This window comes from Phoca vitulina, unplaced genomic scaffold (genome assembly GCF_004348235.1).
Source record: "Phoca vitulina isolate PV1807 unplaced genomic scaffold, GSC_HSeal_1.0 scaffold11, whole genome shotgun sequence".
Taxonomy (NCBI): domain Eukaryota; kingdom Metazoa; phylum Chordata; class Mammalia; order Carnivora; family Phocidae; genus Phoca; species Phoca vitulina.
In genome coordinates this window covers 18,015,438-18,029,275 of record NW_022589714.1, presented here as the reverse complement: position 1 = coordinate 18,029,275, position 13,838 = coordinate 18,015,438, and the positions used below count along the sequence as shown (strand labels likewise).

Sequence of the window (13,838 nt, the reverse complement as noted above, 5' to 3'; positions counted from 1 at the left end):
GGCTCCTTGCTCAGCGGGGAGCCTGATGTGGGGCTCGATCCCAGGACCCTGGGATCATGACCTAAGCCGAAGGCAGACGCTTAACGACTGAGCCACCCAGGCGCCCTCAAATAATATCTTAAAAAAAAAAAAAAAAAAAAAGAATGAAGGTGAAATAAGGATGTTTTCAGACACACACACACACACAAAAAAAACCCAAGCATTTTTCTTAAAAAAGTCACTATTTAAAAGGCTCAATATAATCCTAGACACATAACACAGACTTCAAAAGTGTTATCTGACCAACAATCTCTGTTCAGGGCTCCTTTCTAGGAACAGATTCCTTCTGTAAGAGAGCCCCTCAGCTTCTAATCTCCCTATAATTCATTCACTTATTCAACAAATATTTAATGAGCATTTACTACATGGCAGGCTCTGCTTTGAGCACTAAAGATACAACAATGAACAAAAGAAAATGCCTACCCTTATGGGGTTTAGATTGTAGTGGGAGAAATGGTCAACTGAAATACATATACCACATTATATAATGTGATGTTAGGCACTATAAAAGAATCCATAACAGTCTACAATACCACTTCCTTGGAACAACTAGATGAACAGATACTTATACATAGTTTTTCTACTAACTTACTCCCCCCACCCTTATCTAACTTCTGTTTAAAAAGTTAAAAGCCAAAGATTTGCCTGATGGGTGATCTGAAAACCAGATGGAAAAAAATGAAAGCATAGTACTTGCACTGCTATGTGCACACTCTTCAAAGCCACGGATTTACACACAAAAAATGAAGACTTCTTTTCTTTATAGGACAGGCTTGGGAAGAGATGCTAACGCTTCCCCCAGAACTAAGTATCTCACTTGGCATGCAGAAGATGGGGCCGCGGGGGCCTACTCCTCCATCCCATCCCCTCTCGTCAAGGACACCTTTCTGTTCTCTGGATGTTCGCACACCCTCTTCGCTCAGGTTCTTAACTATGGCTCCCTCCCCTGCCCTGTCACCCACTAGGCCCCATCATCCTTTAGGTCTCAGCTCAGAGGTCACTTCTACAATCACTCCACATTACAACCTACAACCCCATTAGCTGTCTATGCTCTACACTCCCAGGCCTCTGCATTTCTCTCAACAGGCACTGATCCTAGCACGCATATTTAGTCCAGACACTTGATCTGTGAGGACTGGGAGGCACCCTCTCTGTTCGCAGCTGTATTACGCCCTGCCTTGACAAAGCACAGTGCCTAGCACACAGTAGATGCTCAATTAACATTTGTCAAGTGGAGGAGAACGCATACTAATTATATTCAAATATCTTCTCAATGTGAAGATACAATTTATAAATACCTGCCTTTCAGAATGAAGGAACGAAGGTCTTAGTTTCTGCATGTAACATACATTACTACTTAAAGTTCTCTTTCCACTGCTGGAGATTGGGGGGGAAAAAAAGAACTTTTAAGTTTTCAGTTATTTTGAAGAAAAGACCAAATGACCAAATAAGATCAGGTTGAGAACCTGATCACCCTCCTCAGCACAGACATCTCCAAGGTTTTCCTAACATGCAAAAAGACTCAACCAATGATTTATTCATTGTATTTTTAATCCAGGGAAATTCCTAGGCCCCCAAAAAATAACGGACAAGAAAATTAAGCCTTCTGTCAACAAGTGACCAGTCTGGTGCACCTCACAGTGCGGACCATCAGCAGCCAGCATGACCAGCACACTGGCTGGAGGTTTCTACAAGTACATCTTTGTGTTCCAGGAAGGAGCCGCCTCAGCCTCCGTGGGAGAGAGCAACCAGCGGCTGTCTGTATCCTGCATGAGCTTCAGCTCAGACTGACTTGGGCACCCAGCTCCTGCCACATGAAATAATTCAGTACTGTCCCTGACACCCATTCTACCCCAACAATTCTTCTTCCATTCAATTCTGCCTGTCCTGAAAAGATATGTGCTCAGTAGCTATAGTTGCTGATGTATATCTATCAGGTGAGGGAAAAAATTAATTTTAATGTTTTATCTTCTTGCAGAAATGATCCTTTCTTGTTCACAAGAATAGTTTTAAAAAGCACACATATTATATATATAAAAGCAAACATTTTATATATATATAAAAGATTACAGTTTATATACTAACTTAGCAGTTTTCACCTGACTTGAAAAAAAAAAAATCTAAAAATCCAATGGGCTATAAATGAGATAATGTGAAATGAAATAAAATGTTCGTAAGATCAAATGATATTAGGGGAAAAAAAGGCCGAAAAGGAAAATTAGAAGTTGGTATGTCCAAGAAGACAGACCTGAGATTAAGTGTGGCAGGAGACAGCAACAATGTTAGAATATTCCTGTTGAGGGGCGCCTGGGTGGTTCCCCCGGTTAAGCATCTGACTCTTGATTTCAGCTCAGGTCATAATCTCAGGGTTGTGAGATCAAGCCCCGCCTTGAGCTCTGGGCTCAGCGGGGAGTCTGCTTGAGATTCTCTCCCTCTGCCCCTTCCCCCACTCTCTTTTTCTAAAATAAATAAGTCTTTTAAAAGAAATAAATACTCCTGTTGTTCAAATGCTTTATTTACCACACTGGCATATTTCCATCCGACTGTACATGTTAAATGAGATAAGCCTCAGGAAGGTCAAAAACGCAGGCTCTAGGGGCACCTGGGTAATGCCAGGTGCCAGTCCGTTAAGCGTCCAACTCTTGGTTTTGACTCAGGTGGTGATCTCAGGGTCGTAAGATGGAGCCCCCGTGCTGGGCTCCAGCTCTCTCCCCCTCTGCCCCGCCCCTGGAATAAATACATCTTAAAAAAAAAAAAAAAAAAAAAAGGGGCAGACTCTAGAACCAGAGGACTTGGGCTCCAAATTCTGTCTCTGAACAGCTGCATGACCTGTTCAAGTTACTTCCAGGCATTTCTACTCAACTATGAAATAAGGATGCCAATTATACCAGTCAGAGTAAATGACTGTATTAGATTCCTGCTGCACTTTTAAAAATCTCTGTGGTCACCAAAGTACTATGCTCAGACCTAAATATCAGCAGTAGGATGAAAGAATAGGAACATACCAGTACCTACCTCAGGGGCTGTTGTGAGGAACAAAGAAGTTAAAACACATAAAACCCTAAGGGTGGTTCCTGGCCCATAGTGAAGTGCTCAACTGATGTCAACTGCATTCTGCCTGTACCCATGGGAAAGAGTATTTTAACATTTATTTTAAATTATGCACAAGAACTACCAGGCATGAACAATGGATTATCTTCATTTATTGTTGTGAATTGGAAATCTGTTCTAAACCTACCTATTTACCTACCTACCTACGGACTGGTGTAACAAGTTTGTGTTTTGGACGGAGGACTTGAGATCCATGCAAAACTTAAATATCATGCTTCAACAGCATTGCAAATCAAGTATATAATGTGTTAACTATATGGATTGAGCAAATATTTCCTCAGACTTCAAAATGTTTGAACAGACATATCTGAACATTACTGAATTCTGTACCAAAAAAAAAAAAAAAAAAGCACTACTTGAATACCACCTGGAATAGTTAATGAATAAGACCATTGCCTTTGGTTCTTCTATTTTGCTTTTGTAGCATGCCTTAAAAGCAATTACTATTCCATTACTGTTCACACAAGAGAAAATTTACCAGCTTGTAATTTAGAGGCAAGGGGAGGAGACAGAAGAAAATGGAGTCACCCACTATAGTTTCCAAGAAGGAGACAAGAGTCTAAATGTTTAAAAGACACACGTTCATTGCACCAAACAATAATCCAGGCATGTCTTCATGCCTATTCATGAGAAAGGATAATCAGTGAAAAGTAGGTTGGGGGACAAAGAATGATGGAAGAGGACAACAAGAAGAGGCAGTAGAGAGAATGTCTTTTAAACCCAAATTGTTATTTCTGGTCCATTAAAATCTCAAAATCCAAATGAAAACTGGTCTTCATAGAAAACTCAAAAATTAGCCCTAACCCAAGTACTGTACACCGAGGGAGAACACAGAAAATCTTGAGATTTAACACTGACAGACTAAGAAAATTGGCTGCAGTTTTAGAAAATTCTCATGTTTTATCAGCCCTACAACAGGATTATTAATATGGTTTTAGATGGGGAGAAATAAAACACAAAGGGCACATTTCAGGTAAAAGAGTCATTTTATGCTACACCTAAGAGATTCTTTTAGGTTTCTTCACTTCGAAAAGATAATTACCCTACACTAAGTAACAGTATCAAAGGTAAAAGTAAAGGTAGATCTCTGGTCTCCTTTCAAGAAACACAGGCAGAATTTACTACTTGGGGGGAAGTGCCAAACATTGTAAATTTGAATATCCTTTGGATTGTGGCTCTAACAAGCTGCATATAAAGAGGGGAGCATACTGATGCTTCAGGAAAAGAACGAGACAGAAAATTAAACCTCGACTCCTCCACCTGCTCAGCACACAAATAGCTTAACTGCACCCAACAGAAAAATCGAAACAAAGGGCGTCTTTAGTTCACTGCTTGCCAGAAAGCATCTTCAAGGTGCCTTCTCATTAACTGAGTCCTTTCACCCACCCCCCCTTAAGTGTCTCACGGCTGGCCTGTCTTCCAGTCTTTGCTCATTAAATTTAAAGTTAAAAATTTTAAAGTTTTTTCTTCTTGCTGGGAAAGGACTGTTTTTTAACCTTTCGATTCAATTGATTTCCAAAGGTGAAAGCAACTTCACCTGAAAAGCGTCAGCTTTAAACTCAGGAAACACTGGAAGGTTTTCTGGCGAAGAATGGAAGTCTCATCAATAGTGTTATTGAAAATATAACTAGATAGAGAGCCACATTTATCTGCAGTTGCGGCTTGTATTAAAGTAGCTTAAATCCTTCACAAAGAAGCTTTTCCGGGGGGGGTTAGACAGATGAGAGGGTGCTCGGGCAGGCAGGATTATCTGCACTACATCTGTAGGCTAAAACCCTCCGTGCCACAGGGAGAGCAGAAGGACCTGCTGGGATACTGCAAACCGGAAAAACCCTGTCCATCTCCTCCAAACGACAGTCCAGTTTCTGTGGCTACCACTCCCCCCAGAGCTTCATTTGCAAGTGGATTTGGCTGCTAAGGTAGCACTATTTCGATGCAAATATTTCCTTCCTGGCAGCACAGCTCAGTTGAGAGGGGAGGCTGAACATCAGTTAGCTGTATGGAAGAAGAAAGCAGCTCTCCAGTTACCAGGGAGGAATAATTGAACACAGATTGCCTGTTGCGCCTTTAATTTAATTTGGAGACCTTTCATCTTTTAGTTTCCTTCATTTGCAGCCAATGCTTAGCGAGCTAATTTGTACCTGGTTCATTTTCCTCCTTTTATCTTATCTACATTAACATCAACCATGGAAATTAGAAGCACTATGAATAAAAGATGAAGCCTGACTTGGGACATTCTCTCAAGTACTGTGAATTACTTAAAAACTAATTTGTGTGTATGCACAATATGGAGGACTGAGATCTATACGCCTCGCCTCTACAGCATCCTTTACCAGCATCTTCCCTTCCCCCCAAGGAGTTGCAGTTTTTAGATGTTTTATCTAGTCCTACCTGTTCTCCAAGAGAGCAATGTCTAGACTATAATCCACATGGAATCATTAATCTTAGAACGGGTATAAGGTAGACCATCCCATTACTGCACAAATCCAAGGATGCATAAATCCCACTAACCTGTTTAGAGAGTTCAATATCGCTCGCCTTACAAGGAAAAGAATGCGTGGCAAAAAGGAAAACTGAATGTATCAACATATATGCATGGTGAACAGATGCCCACTCTGTCCAAAAACACTGTGTGTGAGGGAGGATGAGAGGTGGTGGAGAAAGGGACTAGTCTTGAAATTACTGTCTGCGAGTGGCCTCTGGAAGCTACAGAATTTCAATTCCAAATGTATCATGTGTATGACGTTCTTTAAACAGTCCTTCTGTCGTATATTTTGTACCACTTGGCACCTCTCCATAAAAAAGAGTTGCACGTGCTCTTAAATTAAGTTTGATTTTTTTTTCATTACTTCCTACTGCACAAAATTTTAGTGTCTTATAAGTTTTGCATGTTTTACCCTTTATAGTTTCCTCTGGGCCACTACTATTTTTCCTCCTCACCCTCTCCTCCTTTATATTCTTTCTCTCTCTTTTTCCAATGGACCAATGAAAAAATCTACTGGGTTTTTCTCTTGCTGCTTTAATATCCCCCACCAACAAGCCTTCCTTTCAGTTTGGGAAGCATCAAAGAAAGACTGGGCTCCATTGTTTCACTGCCTGGAACACCAGCTCTCGCACTCATCTAACCCTTCACACCAATGCGCTAGAACCTGGAGATAAACCAAAAAACCACTCCCCCTTCACAGCCCATCCCCCTAAAAAGTTTATTAATAATGATGTGCATTACGTATGCCAAGACCACACATTTCTACAGGTAAGGCAACTTCCAAGTTCCGAGGCAACCTCCAAGGGTAAAAAATAATAATAAAAAAAACTTTGAAGTTTAAAATTATGGTGTATTGAAATGTAAAGGTCTTTGCTTCAGAATACAAACCACCGTATCTTTGGGGAAAGAGTATGTAAGCAGGATCAAAACTGAAGCCCAACTTAAAGAAAAATCAGATTCTCTCTCTGATCTTGGTTATAATAAAGACTACCCCCTACAATGTCAAGCTTATCTATTTCTTCTGAAGGAACATGGAAAGAAAGCCCTACATTGCAAAAAGTTGAAGAAAGGATGGAAAGCGATTACTGGTCCTTTTATTCATGAAGGAGAGGATGAATAGAAATGAAGGTGGCAACTGCCCTTAAAAAAATGGATTCTCAAAAGCCACATAGGCAGAAAAATTAAACTGAAAGGGTATAAAGTCACTCTGTCCTGAGGTTAAGAAAGCCAAACAGATATTAGGATGAAGTTGTGGGGCGTTTATGTTTACTAGACACACACATTGTCCAGTTTACTTGGCAGGGTGGGGGCTGTGATGGAGTCTCAGAAGCAGGAGGTCAAGGAATTTGGGATAAAGGAAAGCAAGTCCCACCAAGTGTCAAAGAATCCCAAGTTTTTGTTTTTGTTTTTTTCCCCCAGGTATCTTTGTGTATAAGGAAGAATAGTGAAAACCATGCAATCCGGACTCATTCACAGAACACACACAGACTGCAAAATACCAGCCTCAAGAAGTAAAACCTGTCCTAACCCCCTGCTGGCTCTGTGCATGAGTGGCCTTCCAAGGGAAAAGACCCATTTAGGCGGCAGGGGACCGTGCTGCACCCAGGACCTCACAGGGAGCACCAGGATGCAATGGGCAGGTGCAAGAGTGGCCTGGCTAACTTGCCCAAGAGAGGCCTTAGAGAAAAGCTCAGAAAAAGAATGGGGCTGTCTTCCTCATAATTCGGGCGGCAGAAAGACAACCACAGGGCACAACAGTCTCAACTCATTTACCAGAGGTTTTCCTTGAAAAAGAGGCAATCTTCAGAATCAGAAAGGGCTTTTGTGGGGTGCAGGAAGAGAAAGAGGTTGGACCCCCCCCCCCCCCCCACACACACACCCTGGAGAAGTCACTGTTTTCACTCTAACCATTTCCGTGCCAGCGGGCTGTAAGAGAGAAATTTGTCTCTGGGATGATTTTTAGTCACCATCTCCACCTTCCTCCCTGTATGGTTCTAGACTCGAGAATACACCAAGCCCGCCTGCCCAGGGAGCTGGGTCCCTCCGCGACCTGTTCCGGACAGCGTGCCTCGCCCAGCGACTCTCTCTGCCATCTGGGCTCCATCCTCAAGCCAGCCAGTGCCTCGTTCCTGGAAACAGCCTCGCGCCTCACCTGTGCTACTCCCTCGGCTCAATCTCAAGACCAGGTGGACTGCGAAGCCCCTGGTCACACACTCCCTCCCTTGAGCCACAGCGGTCCTCTCGTCCACTCTCCACCCCCAAGGCCAGCGTAAACACGCCAGGGCCAGGGGAAGCTGCAGGCTGCCCGCGAGGAGCGCTCCACCTGTAGTCCCGAATGGGAGTACGGAAAAGTGAGAACTCACAAGTGCAGCCGCAGCCCGGCCGGCCCCGAAGCCCCTCCTGCGCGCCCCCGCTCCCACCCGCCCCCCTCCCAAGCTGGGGCGGGCCGGCCGCTACCTCCTGAAACAGCTCCAAACTGTAGGTGTTGTCGTCGTCGGCGAAGAAGAGCACCCCGGGCTGCGCGCGCTGATGCTGGTGCCTCTGGCGCAGCCAGGCGAGACCCGCGTTACGCTGCTCCGTGGCGCGCGGCAATCCGGGCCTCTTGTAGCGCCGCGGTGTGGGCACGTGCAGGTGCGTGCTGGGCAGCCCGGCCCGCGCCAGGAAGCGGCTCACCAGCTCGCTGCGCGCCGCCGCGTCCTCCACCAGGATCCAGTGCAGCTGCGCCACCTGGCGGAAAGTGTTGGCCAGACGGGTCAGCTCGGCTTTCTGCACCGGGCGGCTGTAGGTGGGCGTGATGGCATAGATGGTGGGCAGAGGCGGCTCGGGCCGCGGCCGTGCTTGTGGCCGCGACTCGTTGCGCTTCTGCCAGCCGCGCCCGGGGCTGCTGTCGGGGCCGCCCCTGCGGAGCGGGAGTCGGGCACCCCCGCGGCCCACCACGTAGGGAGAAAAGTAGGGGCGCGGGGTGAGCGGGGGCGCGGGCCTGCGCGTGTCCACGTCGAGCATGATGATGACGATTAGGATCCAGGGCAGGAGGATGAAGAAGCGGCTGAACAGCACGGACTTCATGGTGCACTCTTCGCTGGCCTCTCGGACGCCCCTAAGGGGGCGAGATGGAGGACCCCAGCGCGCAGTTTGGACGGCGGCGGCGCCCGCACTCAGGAAGCCGCGGCGGGCGCGTTCTCCATGGGGTCTGAGGATGCTGCGGGGGCCGAGAGCCGCGGGGCTCAGGCCCCTGGCGTGGGAGATCGGCGCAGGTGCCGAGAAGCTAGGGCTACAGGGAGTGCCCGCGAGTCGGCGGGAAGCGGGACTCTGTCCAGCCGCGCGCTGCTCGCCCCGGAGTTGCGCGGGGCGCCAGGAAAGCGGTGATCCCCCGCCGCTCTTTCTGAAGAGTGGGTGCTGGGAACCAGCCCCAGGACTCCTTGCCACTCCCGTCCCGTGGCGCTGCGGCCAAAGGGACTCCAGCGGTGTGCTCCCAATGAGCTCTCTGGGGGGGCACCTTCGAGGGCGGGAGGCAGGCGCTGAGTGCTTTCCTGGATCACATCCCAGCCGGGTGGGCGAGGACCGGGAGGGGACGCCGCAGATGTTGTGCCCCCAGCTCTGCTCGCGCGCCGCAGCGGAAGCCTGCACTCCGGTCCTTCTCGCTTGTCTTCTCAGACCCTCTCCCGGCTCCGGCAGCAAGATCCCAAAGCAAGGAAAGAAAGAAAAAGCGAGGGGGCGGGGGCGCTGCAGACTCCAGCGTCCTCCCAGTCCTCCCTCCTGTGGGAAGACAGCAGCGCTGCTACTGGCCGAGAGGGGCTGCGAGGGGGGCCCCGGCTCTCCGCGGGGTCTGCCGCTGACGGCCCCGAGAGCTAGCTCTAGAGGCGGCTGCTGCACCGCCGGAGGAGCGGGAGGAGGGTCCCCGCGGGGCTGCACGACCTGCGGGAAGGGCTGGATGCTCGTTCGCTGATCTCCGCGCGCTCGTAGCTTTCTGAAATACTGCAAGGTCTTTAGAGATCAGCCAGGAAACCCCATTCACGTGCGGAAAACTCGGGAGACCTAGGGTGGGGAGTGAGGGGACAAAGGCGGAGAGGGTAAAAGATCCTCTCTCTGGCCCCCAGCTGCAGGGTTGGTGTGCTGGGGTGTGTACCCAACAGCGGCAGCAAAAAGCGCTTTCACTGAAAGGCAGAAATCAATAGAAGCCCTGGGAGGCGGAGGGGTGCCACACGTAGGTGTTTGGCATGTAAGATGGTCCCTAAGAAAGAATCCATCCAAACGGTTGCTGCCTGCCTGCAGTGAGATCATTGGGGGGGAAATTCCTAAAACTCCAGCTGAGGATGTTTAACTTATTTTTCCTTCAGTAATTTGGAGTCACATTTCCTCACAGTTCGCTGCCATCAGAATTACTCCGTTTGACCCTCCCGACGATCCTTTTAAAGAGGCCTGGAAAGTAGAATCACCTTCATTTTATGGCTGAGGAAGCTGAGGCTCAGCGTTTAAAGTGATTTCTCCGAGGTCAGTAGCAAGTGGCCAAGTGGAAACAGAAGGTGGTCCCCGGAGTCTAGCCCGTGGCTTCCTCGCTGCGCGGCCTGAAGAAATCACTTTCCACACAGCCCGACCGGGAGGGGTTGGCTCTCCTAGATGTATAAACGTGGTGCAGTCAAAATCAAACAGCGTACGAAGACATAATAGAACCATGACAGTGCCTGGAAGACAACGAGTAAACAACTGGTGCTTAGGACTTTTTATATCGAGCGGACCTTCTAGCTGAGTCCCTGGCTGTCTATAATGTACCGGGAGGAAAGAAGAGGGGCCAGGCTTCATAGTCACGTCCCAGGGAGGTGCTTGCAAAAGCAGCAGGAAAGCCTTTCCCCCCGCCAGCCCACGATAAATAATTTCTGAGCCCATCTTCTCTCGGTTATTTGTCTTCCTCAGTCTCGCTCACAAATAAATCCCTCCGATTGCGCATTCTGCGTGAGGGCGCGCTGGAGAGCTCTGGAGCTGATAGCCCACCCCACCCTTCCAGCCTTTTTTGAGAGTCCTCAATTTCTTAAGCCCTACCCTTGCTGCTCTATCACCGGGAGTTGGAGCGTTTGTGAATTTCCCTAACTTCCTGCTCAGAGTCTGAAACCTGAGGGTGAGATTTATAAAGTTAACATGCACTCCCTCCCCACCCTCCCACCGCATGCAAGGACTAACGTTCTGTCCCAGCTCCCTGTATCAGCCACGACTCATACTATAAACTCGGCAGATGAGTGCATCCTAACATAGGAAACAGTGAATCCGTTAGACCCTTCCCTGACTCTCAGCTACCCTAATGGTCCTCTGAATATAACACAACCTCCTGAAAATGTGTCGTGATCAGGCCTGGGGGTGCACCGCCTGAAACCAATGTCAGTATCTTGGGGCAGTTAGGTGGGGGAGGGAACCCAGTAAAGGCTTTTCTTAAATACTAGAAAACAGCACGCACACCTGGCGACCTTTGCAAAGATTACTGAAGTCTCATTCATCCTGCTGAAACTTTTAATGTAGTTGAAGAGAAATGCGGAGTGTGTTAGCTGGAATGCAGCTCAAGTGGTTACTGAATCTTATTAAGAAACTTCATTAATCTTTGTTAGTCGGGAATTCTTGGTTATACTTACTATTCCATAAAAATCCATTCCTAATTGCTTCTTCTCCAGCAACCAGGGCCATTCACAGATGAGACCCTTTCAAAATCAATCAAATTTTGGAATTGGAGATTTTAACTGGTGTTCAGAGTTCACACGTGTCCTACAACACAACGCTTAACTAGCACATTCACCTTAAGGAGGTCACCTCATCGTTTCTATTATCTTTCGTCAGCATTTGCATCCAGGTTTACCTCATTCAATCATCTGTTGGGGGCATCGTGGTTCTTGAAGTCAGGCCGACCTTGGTTTGATTCCCAGCTGGGCCACTTGAGCAACTTTAGAAAGTCGGTGAGCTTCTCAGTTTCCTCACCTGGAAAATGGAGTTAATAATACATACTCCATGGAAATCTTATAAGGATTAAATAGCATAAATTAGGTAAAGTATTTTGCAGAGGAGCTGGCATTATGCAAGCAATGAATGGTATTTAAATGCAGGTAACACTTGTTCAAAAGAAGATCTTAACCCAGGAGATTTGCAGAATCATCGTCACACAGGAATAAAAATGAGATCCATTCTAAACAGGACTGACCATGCCTCTAAAAATGGCCTCCGCCTGTCAGGAAGGTGTCAGTCAGTGCGTGTGGTAGTCTTCCCCCATTTGAGGTAGGAAGGGGAATAAAGAAATATTTACCCCAAATACAAGGTGCAACTTGTCATGCAGTAAGGATGACATGATTCCAAGTGACATTTATTTCAAATGACTGAATATGCCATATTGTTTTACATTCAGTGACTCAAAAATGTGAACCCACATCTTTCATGATCAAATCCGAGTCAGGATAAAGATACAAAATTATTAAGAATGTCCATTTGAAGCAAAAACCAGGGTAAAACACTTTAAAGTGCAAAAATGTATCATGCTTTTAAGATATTTAGAGAGTTTATCAGGCACCAGAATGGAAAAAACTCCTTTTAGTGGAAGCTTAAAGAAAATGCCATTTTTATGAAGCATAATCACTGAGTAGCTATAGTACTTTTCCATATAGTCTATGATATTTTTACATAAAACAATTTAAACTTGGTCTGTGGCTGATAGTGAAGGTTGGTGGAAGTCACTAGAGTAATTAAAATAATTACCTAACTTCAGAGCTTCTGTACATCCTCTCAGTGTTTATTTTCATTTAATCTCTCTAATTATTTGTGTAACAAAGTGAGCATTGCTTCATCTGTACTAATGAAGCCTTAGATTGCTGGCATCAGCCACAGCATTTCATCAGCATTCAGTTGTTGTTCTCAGATAAACAAAGGTAAAAAAAAAAAAAATCCCATCTGGGGAGTTAACAAAAACATATCGTATAATCACTAAACATTTACATTTTGCCTTGATGAGTAACATGCAACTGTAACTTCTGGAGCAAAAAGATTGCAGCCCGATTAGTGCACTGTATAGAACTGATCCCATTTGACATTTGAGCCTGGGGTTCTGCCACTGTGACTAAATCAACCTTCAGCTGAGCATCTGGGGACATCCTGAATATTCTTAGTCAAGTAAGAAAGAGATCAAGAAAAAAATCTGTACGCAATCACAGACCTGTACCTCTGAAACAAATAATACATTATATGTTTAAAAAAAAAGAAAATAGCAGGAAGGGAAAAATGAAGGGGGGAAATCGGAGGGAGAGATGAACCATGAGAGACTATGGACTCTGAGAAACAAACTGAGGGTTCTAAAGGGGAGGGGGGTGGGGGAATGGGTTAGCCTGGTGATGGGTATTAAAGAGGGCACGTACTGAATGGTGCACAGGGTGTTATGCACAAACAATGAATCATGGAACACTACATCAAAAACTAATGATGTAATGTATGGTGATTAACATAACATAATAAAATAAAATTTTAAAAAATCTGTACAGAAGTATTTGTAAATATCTATATGATGATATGGGTATGCAAATCAGGTTGTAGAGAGAATCAGAACTAATTCATGTGCAAGTAATAATGTCATGTGAAGGTATTGATAATCAATACCCACATGCACGTGAACATAACTCTGTTAAAATATCAGATGTGAAAGAGTGACATCCAAAATAAATAATTCTAACAGCCCCAAATTCCAGGGCTACATGACAGTTACATTGATAACTGTCAGAAAAATGACATTCAAACCACAAATTAAATGGCTCATTTGGTTTATTTTCTTGCATCTGGATCCTCTACAAATACCACGTTTAGCCTAGAATTGTTCTAAATTATGGTTCCTTAAAATTTTAGACATTTGCAGCTATTATGTACAAAATGTGATGTTAGCAGTAATTTGTTGAGTAAAATCCCATTTTTTATGATAGGTTAGGATCAAGGTTATTCAGTAGAAGTGGGTTTCTAGAAAAGTAGAAATTGGCAATTCATCCTAACAATTTCATTGGAAAATAATTCTATTCAGTTTGAATAATAGCTGAAGGTAAAACATGCCAGTGTTCCTCCTTTTCCCTTTATTAATGAATTAGGGTACACAAAAACACAATAAAACATGTATAAAGGCATACTAGCATCCTTTATATCTTTTCCCTTGCTATCTTAAAAATTGGCATTTACATTAAAATGATAATTTGTCAGC

General features: G+C 45.4%; 1 protein-coding gene across 2 annotated transcripts in view; it reads right to left on the bottom strand.

Moving 5' to 3' along the window:
• The window catches only part of B3GAT2 (beta-1,3-glucuronyltransferase 2), a 322,693-nt gene that overhangs the window by 64,116 nt on the left and 244,739 nt on the right, over nucleotides 1–13,838 (bottom strand). Inside the window, exons 3-4 of one of the 2 annotated variants that reach the window (XM_032409524.1) lie at nucleotides 11,475–11,593; nucleotides 8,093–10,317 (exon numbers count right to left, since the gene is read on the bottom strand). In XM_032409524.1, coding sequence (XP_032265415.1) covers nucleotides 8,093–8,701 — 609 coding nt within the window. In that variant the 5' untranslated portion in view covers nucleotides 8,702–10,317; nucleotides 11,475–11,593. The remainder of the gene's footprint in view (nucleotides 1–8,092; nucleotides 10,318–11,474; nucleotides 11,594–13,838) is intronic. The other variant, XM_032409525.1, reaches the window with a different exon arrangement.